This window comes from Telopea speciosissima, chromosome 6 (genome assembly GCF_018873765.1).
Source record: "Telopea speciosissima isolate NSW1024214 ecotype Mountain lineage chromosome 6, Tspe_v1, whole genome shotgun sequence".
NCBI lineage: Eukaryota > Viridiplantae > Streptophyta > Magnoliopsida > Proteales > Proteaceae > Telopea > Telopea speciosissima.
Genome location: NC_057921.1, coordinates 53335363 through 53347841, shown reverse-complemented (window position 1 = coordinate 53347841; position 12479 = coordinate 53335363). Strand labels below are relative to the sequence as shown.

General features: G+C 42.0%; 1 protein-coding gene, 2 non-coding genes and 1 pseudogene across 3 annotated transcripts in view; 1 reads left to right on the top strand and 3 right to left on the bottom strand.

Moving 5' to 3' along the window:
• The window catches only part of LOC122664620 (protein phosphatase 2C 29-like), a 44820-nt gene extending 35866 nt beyond the window's left edge, over window positions 1-8954 (top strand). Inside the window, exon 4 of the mRNA XM_043860520.1 lies at window positions 8246-8954. Within this exon, the coding sequence (XP_043716455.1) occupies window positions 8246-8370 (125 nt within the window). The 3' untranslated portion in view covers window positions 8371-8954. The remainder of the gene's footprint in view (window positions 1-8245) is intronic.
• Window positions 8955-9235: 281 nt separating this feature from the next.
• Window positions 9236-11269, bottom strand: LOC122665924 (annotated as a pseudogene).
• Window positions 10436-10558, bottom strand: LOC122666433. Its single transcript, XR_006333622.1, has one exon. It is a non-coding gene; the product is annotated as a U6atac minor spliceosomal RNA (small nuclear RNA).
• Window positions 11270-11481: 212 nt separating the features above from the next.
• TRNAE-UUC lies at window positions 11482-11553 on the bottom strand. The gene has a single exon. It is a non-coding gene; the product is annotated as a tRNA-Glu (tRNA).
• Window positions 11554-12479: the final 926 nt, after the last annotated feature.

Below are 12479 nucleotides of genomic sequence, written 5' to 3'. Positions count from 1 at the left end.
CCTATTTCAGTCTTTCGAGAGGATGCCCTGGGATCTCTCATTGCCTTTTTGCAGATGATACCATTATATTCACTAGGGGCTTAAAGAGCTCGCTCAAGCAGATAATGGGTTTCCTTAGCAGTTATGAAGGCTTTTCAGGGCAGCTCGTCAACCGGCAAAAAAGCTGCTTTGTGTTGGGCGACAAGGCCTCGATGACTAGAGCCCGTATGGTAGGGGCGGTTACTGGTTTCTCTAGGAAGTCGCTCCCAATCACCTATTTGGGGGCCCCTCTCCACGCTGGAAGACTCAAAATTTGTTTCTTTGATGACCTAGTTTAGAAAATAAGAAACAAGGTAGCAGGTTGGCAGGGGAGACTCTTATCATCGGAGGGACGTGTGACTGTTAAAACATGTTCTCTCTTCCATTCCCATCCATGTTCTTGGCACGCTGGATCTGCCTTAAGCTGTCATTTGGAGGTTTTATGGGATTTTTGCTGATTCCCTTTGAGGAAGTTCGGAATGGGGAAAACGCAGACATTTGGTGTGTTGGTGGAAGGTTTGTAGGCCACTTGAGGAAGGAGGGTTGGGGGTTAGGTTGCTGGAGGATGTTGGCCTTTCTCTCAGGCTTAAGGGTCTTTGGAGGGTCCTTTCTAACCATTCTCTTTTGGACTGATTTCTTCAGGGCAAAGTTCTTTAAAAATTTACATGTTGCTTTGGCTGGGTCGCATGGGGTTGGATCAAAGTCTTGGCGTAATACTCTGGCTTACAAGGGGTTCTTGATGGACAGATCAAGGTGGTTGCTTGGCTTTGGCAAAATTTCCTTCTGGCTTGATAATTGGTCTGGGGCTGGCCCTTTGATTGACTCTGTTGACAATGGTCTACTGCTTGATTTGGGGCTGTGCATCAAGGAGGTGCTTGAGGAGGATGGTTCTTGTAAGCAGGACATTTTAAACCACATCGATTCAGCTGAGATAAGAAATAGAATTTCTCATGGTAACTTTGCTCTTGCAGATAAAGATGATTTTTTGGTTTGGACCCCGGCTAGTGATGGGTGTTTCTCTACTTAGTCAGCTTGGGAGGAAGTGCGGTGTGGGTCCTTGGTGATTTCTTATGCTAAGTGGATCTGGAATCAATCCTTGCCCTTGAAAGTGTCCTTTTTTACATGGCAGCTCCTTAACGGAAAGATCCCCATAGATGACTCTTTAATGTCAGTTGGTATCCCCTTGGCTTCCAAATGCAACTGCTGTGGGAGTTTAAGGAGGGAGGCGACTAATCATTGCTTGATTTCTGGTGGAACGGCTTCCAAGGTTTGGGGGTACTTTCTCGCGTATTTTTGACTTTGCTTCCCTTCCCTCACAGAATGCTAGTAGTCGGATTACCCTTTGGTAGGGGTCGGCGAGCTGCAAAAGCTTGAGTGCTTATATCACAGGGATCTTGCCTTCTCTGATCATCTGGGAATTATGGAAGGAGAGAAACAATAGGAGGCATGGGGAAAAAAGGCGCTTTGCGAGTTCCGTTGTGGAATGCATTAAAGTTTGGGTGAAAGACCTTCCGTTGCCCTCCAAGGTTGGTCACCTGGGGTCCACTAGAGATGGTTTAATTCTTCAGTGCTTTGGTCTCTTGACGCCATCCCCCAAGCTGAAACGCCCTCTCCTAGTTTACTGGTGTCCGCCGTTTGCCTCTGTGAAGCTAAATGTGGATGGTGCTTGTAGGGGTAACCCGAGCTATGGAGGGGGTGGAGGAGTCATTAGGGATTCGAATGGAGTAGTCCTGGCAGCTTTCTCTAACTTTTATGGTGCTTGCACGAACTCGATTGCTAAGCTAAGGGCCTTGAGGGATGGTTTGCTCCTGTGTCAGGAGTTAGGTTTCTTTGATTTGGCGGTCAACTTGGACTCTGATTCCACTGTCAGAATGGTTAACCTCAAGAGGTGTAACTTATGGAAGGGTTGGTACTGGTTCCAGGAGGTCTTGGCCTTGGTTGCCTCTACTCGGGCTTACGTGTCCTTTGCTTTTCGTGAGAGCAATAGGGTGGCTGACTGGTTGGCTAATCTTGCTTGTGACACTGGGTTCTCGGTCATTTTCCAGTAGGGCAGTCTGCCTTTGGGTGTTCTTCAGGGTATTATAAGGGAGGACAGGGCTGGACTGCCTGTTCTCAGAAAGTAGTGCTTGTGGTTTTCTTTGTATATCCGTATGGGCTTGGTAAGGAATTCCCTTAGAGAGTTATTGAGTGTTTATGCTCCTTGGGTTGGGGTAAGGTGGAATGTTCCCCCCCTTGTGTTCTTTCATTATTTTTTGGTTATTAATAAAATTCTAGGGGCTGGTCCGGGTCCCAGGTAATATTCGGGTTAAAAAAAAAGAAAAAAAAAACATAGAAGATGAGAATTGTAATATGATCACCAAACCACTTAATGAACAAGGTGTGATCAGCATTACTCTGAGATACCCCGATGTGACCATAGCCTTATGAAAACGCCCAAACCAGGCTCTAGGGGACTGCTTAAAGCCATCTAATGCACGCTTCAGTTTGCACACCTTCCCTTGAGTTTCATTGCTTGAGAATCCTTGGGGAACAACTTAACTTATAACTAAGACTTACAAAACGGACAAAGACTACAACTTAACACTCCCCCTCAAGCTGTAGCATATACATCATCTATGCCCAGCTTGGAACACCCTTGTAGAAAAACATTCCGAAACAAAGCCTTGGTGAATAAATCTCCAGATTGACTATGAGAGTTGGCAAAAGGAGTAGAAATCAATTTCTTCATCCGAAAAAATGGCAGTCCACTTCAATATGCTTCGTCCTCTCATGAAATACTGGGTTGTTAGCAATGTAAGTAGCTGCCTGGTTGTCACAGAACATCTCCATCGGTGTGCTGACTAGAAAACCAAGTTCTTGAACAAAGGAATGAAGCTACATCAACTCAGCTGCAGTATGACCCATGGCTTTGTATTCAGCTTCAGCACTCGAACCGTCTATAGTAGTTCGTTTCTTACTCCGCCATGTAACTAGATTAACTTGTAGTAGACTGTTGATCACCATCAGCACCAGCCCAATCAACATCTAAAGAACCAACAGTACTAGTGTGACTCTTACGATGATAAATAAGCCCTTTACCTAGAGCATCCTTAAGGGATCTCAATATACAATAAGCTGCCTCCCAATAAATTTGTTTAGGTGTCTCCATGAATTGATTAATGACACCAACAACAAAAGAGATATCAAGTTGGGTAACAGTTAGAAATATAAGTTTGCCGACTAATCTCCGATATTGGTGTTTATATTCAAACTCATTGTCATCAGATGCTCCAGTTTGATATGAGAATCCATAAGGGTATCGATATGCTTACAACCTAACATTGTTGCTTACTCAAAAGATCAAGAACATACTTCCATTGGGACAAACTGAGCCCTTTCTTACTTCGAATAACCTAAATACCAAGGAAATAGCTAAGAGTGCCCAAGTCTTTCATTTGGAAGTGCTGTTGTAAATAAATCTTTACCTATGCAATCCCAAACAAGTCATTACCAAAAACAATGATATCATCAACATAAACAACCAACACAATAACCTTAGAGTCTTGACTTCGAACAATACGGAGTGGTCTGAGTAACACTATGAAAATCCATATGTAGAAACAACTTTACTAAATTTATTAAACCACGCTCTTGGGGACTGTTTCAGCCCATAAATAGCTTTGTGTAGTCTATAAACCTTCTGTGCATTATCCCCCTGAGCAACATACCCAGGAGGTTGGTCCGTATAAACCTTTTCTTGCAAATCACCATACAAAAAGGCATTCTTGCCAATCAAGATTACAGCCAAAGATAGCAGTACGTGCACATAATTTAACCAAGCAACTGGAGAGAACGTCTCAAATTAGTCAACCTTGTAGGTCTTAGTGTAGCCCCTAGCAACCAGCCTAGCTTTCAACCGCTCTATTGATCCATTAGGGTTATACTTAATAGTATACACCCAACGAGTCTGTACAAGGTCCTTATCGGGAGGTAGGTCTACCAAAGTCCAAGTCTTACGAGATGGCAAAGCATGAGAAATAGGCATTTCTGTAATTGGTAAGAACGGAGGGGGGAGGTGATGGAGAGGGAAAATTGCCAAAAAGAATCAGGAAGATGAGAAATAGAAACATAGTTAGCAATTGGATAGGTAACCAAAGATTTCTGAGTGCAGGTACGAGTACCTTTCCGAAAAGCAATAGGTAGATCAATTGTAGAAGAAGGACCTCCAGGCAAAGGTTCCAATGGGGAGAGCTGATGCATGCCAGGAGTTGGCGGTGGTTGCTTAGGGCGTTGCTTGTATGTAAGGGAACCCCTGTGGGATTGGGGTTAGAAACCTCAAGATGAATGATTTGAGGAATAGGTGTTGAACTAGGAGAGATAGGACTCAAATCAGAAGTAGAAGGTACCAAATTGAGGAGTATTCTCAAAAAAAAGTGACATCAATGCAGACAAAGTGTTGACGAGTAAAGAGATCAAAACACCGGTAGCCTTTTGGGTGCGGGAGTAAACCAAGAAAGATACACTTGGTAGCCCGAGGAGACAATATATTGAGTCTAGGTCGAAGATTATGGACAAAACATTGACAACAAAAAAGATGCGAGGTAAATTAAACAGGGGACCAGTAGGAAAACAACGGAAAACGAGATTTGATTATGAAAAACAGAAGATGACATCTTGTTAATCAAATAACAAGCGGTTAAAATGGCATCACCCCAATAAATCTTGGGAATATTCATATGGAACATGAGAGATCTAGCGATTTCTAATAGATGTCGGTTTTCCCTTTCTGCAACACCATTAATTGAGGTGTATAGGAACAACTAGTTTGGTGAATAATACCATTGTTAGAATAAAAATACAAAACCTCACGTTGAGTAATCTCGAGCATTGTTAGTAGGCAAACTTTTCGAGTAAACACCAAATTGAACTTTTATTTCATTATAAAATTGTTTGAAGATAGACACATTCAGAGCGATCTTTTAAAATATACAACCGTGTCATGCAAGATTGATCATCAATAAAAGAGACTAAATAATAAAAATGGGACTGACACTTGACCCTACATGGGCCCCAAACATCAGAATGAACCAAAGGAAATAAAGATTGAATCCTAGACTCTGTGATGGAAAAAATGTATGGTGATGCTTGCCAGGCTCACAAGCTTCACACTCGGACAGGAAATAGACCTGCAACTAGGGATTATAATGCTGTAGCTTGTAAAGAGAAAGGTGCCCCAGTCAATAGTGTCAATGTAAAGGGGAAACACCAGTTGAGGTAGCAGACATCACTGAAGAGGAGGAAGCAACGCCAATGTAGTATAGGCAATCCCTCTCATGCCCTCCTCCAATTGTCATCTTTGTCTTGAGATTCTAAAAATTACAATGAGAATGATAAACTGTAATGGAGCAGTTAAGATGTTTTGTCAATTGACTAATAGATAAGAGATTAAGAGGCAATTTGGGAACATGAAGTACAATAGATAGTGAAAGCAAAGAAGACAAAAGAACAACACCATAACTAGTAACATTAGTAAATGATCCATCGGCAAGGATAAGTTATGATGGAGAATCAGACTGCTAAAATGAAGAGAACAAATTTGGGTTACCAGTCTTATGTGAGGACACGCCTGAGTCTATGACCCAGGGAGTGGAGGATGAGGAAGCGAGACATGTAGGTATACCTGAATGAGCTAATGTAGCCGCGGATATGAAAGAGGATGTCTCAAGTTGCTGAACTCGTTTGAGTAGTCAATTGATCATATTAGTTTGAGATGAGATGCCACCCCCAGCTGAAGAACTTTGATTAGTGTCATTAGGGGCCACCACACTTGTATTCCCAAGATACAATAGCATTGGCAAATTGCTGTTGTTGTTGTGCCCACTGGGGCTTTCCATGTTTCATTCAACATTTGTCAATAGTGTGATTAGGGCGACCACAATGACTACACCTGCGAACAACACGATCAAAAGAGGTTTGACCGCCACGACTATGACCTCCCCTGATCCACGACCTCTACCAGAAAAACCATTACCACGACCACGACCTCCACTATTAGCAACAAAGGCAGAATTTTCTTTAGAGGAGGTAGTGGAATCAAGTTTAGACAGACGGTGACACAGAGTAAGGTAACATTTTTAGATTGCCAATCCTTTTAATCAGCAGCAGTGGGAGCAGGTGGAGTCATAGTCAGATAATCCATCTTCCGTTTGGTTGTGATATAGACTTTCACAGTCTGTGCCCAGAGAAGATAATTGGATGCACCGTTTAACTTGATAGAAGTTATTTGGACATTGACTTTGTCCACAGTAGGCTTGGATTCAGCCATAATAATCTGCAAATTGATATGAGTACCAAAAAAAAAAAACACAGCAAACACTTTCAAATCGTTACCTGCCAATAATCTTCCAAAGAGGATCGATCAATGCCGTAAAAAAGACTGGAATCAGATATAAGAAAAACTTGAAACTGATTCTGCCAATAACTATAAAAAAAACACAAGTACCACAGGTCTATTGGGAGATTTTCATTTGCAGAAACTCAGGCAGAGAACAGCAGCAAAACCCAGGTCGAAGGACCAATATAGAAGTGTCTTCAATACCCCAAAACTTCAGTCAAATCCCCGGAAAGATCTGAATTAATAGCAAGAACAGAATCTGCCAGAAATTTCAGAGATAAAACTCGCAGCCAATAGGAGAACAGAAATTACTTCGCTTCAGATACTTGGATCAATAGCACACATAGGTTGAAGGACCTATCTAAAGTAACCTTCAATGCCCCAGATTGTTGGGCTGATCTGTTGGGCAGATTAAAACTAATTGCACCATCAAAATCTGCCAAAAAGCTTCAAAAAACAGGGTACCACATGTATCAATTATAGCAGTCAATCAGTAGTTGATGTAGTAAATCTTCATAGCAGTAGGAAATCCAAATTCTTCATTGTATTTCAGCTAGGGTTTTAGAAAGAAAACATACAGCATTGGTTGCTGTAGACCACAAAGGAGAAGACCAAGGACTCTCAAAATAGAAGAGATATGACAATCACTGGATCTTAATGCTCCAATACCATGGGACAATATGAAGGCATTAAGGACCAGCAGAAACAAAGAAGGGGGAAGAAGAAAAGGAGGAGAAGGGGGAAGAAGAATGCTGCCCACGGTTTGAGGTGTGAACAGTCTACTCAAACTGTGGGGGTGTTGGGTATGTGTGTGTATATATATGTATATAATTAAACCTTAATAAGTCCACCGAATTTAGTAAAGTGGTACATCTAAACCCCAAAATACCCCTCACAACTTAATTCATAACCAAGACTTACAAAACACACCGAGACTACAACTTAACAGGCTGCAGCAGATCGTTGAGGGATTCTTTGTTGATGATTAGATGGCCCCAAAGCCCCTCGTCAGGTGGACCTTGGAGAGACTTGCACCTGATAAGCAAAGCTCGATCCATCTGTGGACAATGGAATCTTCAATTTTCTTGGAGTGTGTGCTCTGCTAACTCTTTACCTGAAGAATTAGCTGGGGGGGTTAGTAGACATACATTCTGTTTGGGTTGTTAGTCCCCTTTGAGAGAGATGGCTTTGGCTGCCTGTTGGTGCCTTGTTGGTGGTGTACTCAATGATTGTAGTGCATATGTTTTTTTGGTGATTACTTATCCAAAAGAAAGAGGGGGTGGGGAGACTATAGTAGGAATGTAGAAAAACATATCTAGAAAGGTCTAGCAGTCTATTCCTTGATACACTCATGCTTCCGTGGAAAGGTCGCATCCTTAAATTTGCCGCAAAACAAATCCCTAACACACTGAGTTGTGCTTCATATAAAAGAAAACCAGTGAAAGCTAAGACAAGCATTATACCTAAAGTGAAACTTTAAAATTGGAGCGCACCTGTGTTCCACACGAATGGACAGTAGACACTGAATCCAGCACTGAGATCACACAAACTTGGGGTGGAAAATAATGAGCGATCTTTTTTGCTAGATTTTGAGTGCACTGTGATTTGGGACTTCCATTGCCCTACATTCATGGATTTTTATTCAGACTGGGAGATGGCACTTGCATGCTTGTGTTCTGCGAAGCATGTGTGGGATCCAGCCCATTCGTGGGTTCACTGTTGTAGTATAGTAAGCATTGTTATTCAGACTGTCGTAGTAACGTTTTCTATTCTTTGCCTTGGTTAGCATGCCAAATTAGTTAACCATGTGAATGCTGTGTTCTGTTCTCTAGCCTAATTGTACCCTCCCTGCAGGAATGGATTTCCATGAGTTACTGGACATCCCGCAAGGAGACCGCAGGAAGTACCATGATGATGTTACTGTCATGGTGATATCACTTGAAGGAAGAATATGGAAGTCATCTGGAAAATATTTGTGAGGGGTCCAATACTGTGAGTCCACTTCAGCATCTCTTTTGGAAATGAGCTAATTCAGCATACAATGGATTTGCCATCCAATTTGGCTGGCTCCATTAACAGATCCATTTTTCATGGGTCCCATGCAAATTCACTGATCTTGCAATTGCTGGGATGAGCACCAGGTATGGGAAAGAACCCTGTATGATTGGCCGGGGCTGATGCTAAATATGCATGACGGCTGCTTCTTTTCCCAAACAGTTGCCATGGTTGGGTTCAGGAGGAACTCTGGGAGAGCTTGTAAGTCATTTAGCTTGGGAAGAGCTTTTGGGTACAGGGTTGGTTTTTCCATCTTAGGATTTTTCTTTTGCAGGGAAAGAAAAGAGGGGGGGGGGGTCTTTGGATACATTTGTGCCTTTTGTTTTTCTTTTCCTATCCTTTATTTTATCAGGAGGAAATATGTTATCAAAAGGGAGAGGGAAAAAAAGGGGGGGGGGGGGAAGGGGTTGTATTTTCTTACCAATCGTGAACATTCCTTGTCAAAAATGAGCATTTGTAATTTTGTAGGTGGTATTCAGCCACAGGTATAAAAATTAAATTTTCAAGACCCCTATTCTTCTGCTAAGGATAAGAAAGTGCAGTATATTTTCGACCTGTTTTTCTAGGGTTCAGGCTGGATCAGAATCGGAATCGACCATCCTATTCCGCTTCCTTTCCAAACCTTGATAGGGATTCAGAATAAAATTCAGAACCAAACTTGTATATTTTCATTAAAAAAATTGCAATTTACTGAAAGGAGATATTAAAAGTTAGTTTAAAAACAAATAGTAGACAGGCACTGAAGCAAAACAGTGCTACTGTTTGATTGCAGACGTTCCATGTAAGGCGCTAAAAAGGTAAAGATGGAACCCTGGACTTAAACCATGATATTAAATCCTCCCGAGTTGCCACAAAACAACTGCTTTCTCGTCACTTTTCCTGAACGGTGCTGCCGGTTTCTTCCAAGTGGGAAGCAAATTCACTTGCTAGTCCGTGAGCGAACTTATGAGTTACGGGCAAATTCTCTTGATGCTCCACCAGTTTCGACACAGGCCCAATCCACTTGACTGACAAGGATACAAGGTTCAACGATCACACTTTGCAGTCTTGTTATGCAGACCAGGGCAACCCATTAAGGGTCCCTATTCCCTAATGTTAGCACCTCATGTGCACTTTCATAGAGATTCTGGCTGTGATAGATACCGATCAAGCAGTTGTAAATGAAAGGTCTCCTAGTTTCAACAACTGCTTCATTGCGTATTCCTCTGAGCTCCTCTTTGATCTTATCAAAGTTAGCTACCTCTTGTCCAAGCAGTCTAACAAAAGCAACCAGCTTAGGATTGGCCTTTTCCAAGCAAGCAAGCAAGGGACCTTGTTCACCTCCTCACCTTCCTCACAGATGGACAGAACATGCAGCAAGCACCCACAGAGCCGATCATCAGGCTCATTCCTCTCTCAATCGCCACCAAGAACACCCCCTCCAGATCATCAATCTTCTTACCCCAAGCGCTGGATCAAACAAGTGCAACCCATCACATTGAGCTCAACACCTGACTCCAACATTTCTTCAAACAACGCTATTGCCCTCTCAACCTTTCCACCACTGGCATATATGTTAAGCATTGTAGTGTAGCTCCAACTATCTGGGCGACACTCTACCAATTGCTTCATGTCTTCAAAGATCTTCTCAGCTTCCTCTTCTAACCCAAGATCAGCACACATGCTCAACAATGTCTTATATTGTATGACATCAATAGGCCACCTGTTTGATCTCATCCTCTCCCAGAGCTCTAAGGCATCACTACTCCATCTTGCTCAGAACAGTTAAGACCTTCTCGTTAGGGGTCATACCAGCTGTAATCATCTCTTCAAAGAGGCTTTTAGCCAAACCAGAGAAAGCAACTGGGTCAGGCTTCCATCCACCAGCCCTCCCTTTCTCATACAATGTCAACATCTCCTCCACCTACACTGGCGTAGCCTTAAACATCTAATACAGGACGGCAGAAAATCAAGAGCCGCCATTGCTGTGTTCACGTAGAAGAAGGAAAAAAAAAATTTGGGTAAGATCCACCGAAGTGGGAAGCCTTAACCGGGTGTGGTAACAAGGAAGTCCGAAGACCGTTCCCGTCCCTGTCAGGGGAGATGCCAACCGTCTCTCCTTTCAACGAACACATAACTTACCTTGACAGGGTAATATATAAACAAGTTTTGTTTCTCTTAAACACTCGATGTGGGACTATATATTTGGGATTTACCTGGGGTTTTGAGCCTTTGGGTACTGTTTGGTTGTGAGTTTTATTTGATAGGTTTGTCACACTTAAACAGGTATGGTTCTCTAAGAGGAAAACTACAATTGTTTTAGAATTAATGCATATAGGATGGTTTTGCTTTTGCACATAAGAAAACCCTAATAGGTAAGGGTTTTTTTTCTTCCAAATCCGTGATCACTTGGTTACAATGGAGCAACCTTACCGTCACTAATGCCCGCTTTCATATTGGAAAAACTTGTATGTCATAGTAAAAAACATAAAAAAATAAAGTTACAAATTATTTGAAACCTTGAGGAGTGTCAATAAGAAAATCTCATGTAGTATTGGAATTAGTTTGTCATACTTTGTGGCCATATGTTTTCATTTGAACTATGGATAGGATCCCCACCAATGTACAGTAAACTAACGGGTGGGCCGGGGTGGCACCAATAGATTCTCAAGATGAGATATTATACAATAGGGATAAAGGTCATTTCAAAGGGGAGAAGGAAGCGAGAGAGACATAGTGAGTGCTAGCTTACGATACACCAACAGTGTGCCCAACTTTTTCCATCAAATGCCTGCGGTGATTGCATTCGGTTGCTTCGGAAAGTATATCTTCTATGCATTCCATAGTGTTAAAGAGATACATAAACACGGATTTTGACTATTCATTTACACCCCTACACATATTGTCCCTCATGGATCATAGCTCTGGCCCCATTCTGATAGATGGGTTCATATGGGAAAAAGGAAAATCAAGCCGAACTTGTAAATCTAGCTCAAGGTTGGGCTATGGCCCCAAGTGTTATCACTTCTTAGTTAAATCAGTCAAAAACATAAAAATTCCGTTGCCGGGAATCGAACCCGGGTCTCCTGGGTGAAAGCCAGATATCCTAACCGCTGGACGACAACGGATTTGATGTTCAGATTCTGTGTAGAATTAATTTAAATAAATAAACAAAAATAAAATGGTGACCTTCGATATCCAAACAATTGGTAAAAAAGGAAAATGGAAGTCCAAACACTTGGTAAAAAAGAAGTTGCTGTTCCCTAATTATGTTCTTGTTTTCTAAGTCCTGAATCAGTTCCTTTACATGGGAAAGATTTTTCAAAATCTTCCAATTGCATTCCTTGGTTTTCTTCCAACTTTTTTTGTAGAATGAGAAAACTTTGTTGGGGACAAATGTGCAACCATGAGGAAGAATCCAAACAAATGATCACATGCAACACAAAAAAATTACCTCAGTTCAACAAGATTGCATACATCCATCCGAGAGAACTAGAGATTTTCCACAATTTCTTGAAAACTCTCTACACAACTTTTCACCTCATAAAGTGTTCCCCTTTGCTTGTGACTAGGTTTCTACACAGAGATAATATATATGGAAGCCCTAAACCTATTCTCCACACAATTACAATTCCCCCCCCCAACAATCTCCAGATTGACTTGGATTTTGCAAGCGACCCTGAAGAAACCCGATATTGATGTCAAATCTCCAAAATTCCACCATTGTCTCCGCCTATCTGCCATACTCAAACCAGAATGGTCCACACCCCCACCCAGGATGTCCTTGTCTGTCCACCGTAATCAAACCAGCATGGCCCCCACCTAGGGGTGTAAATGAATAGCCGAAATCCGTTTCTGTATCCGTTTAGTACTATTCGAATCCGTTTGAAAGCTAAACGGATGCGGATACGGATAGGCTATAGCTATCCGAAAAGATATATTTACATGTAAACGGATAAAATATCCGATCCGTATCTGTGTCCGTATCCGTTTAGCACTATCCGAATCTGTCCAATAGTTATGCAGATGCGGATATTGCACTATTTGAGCCGAA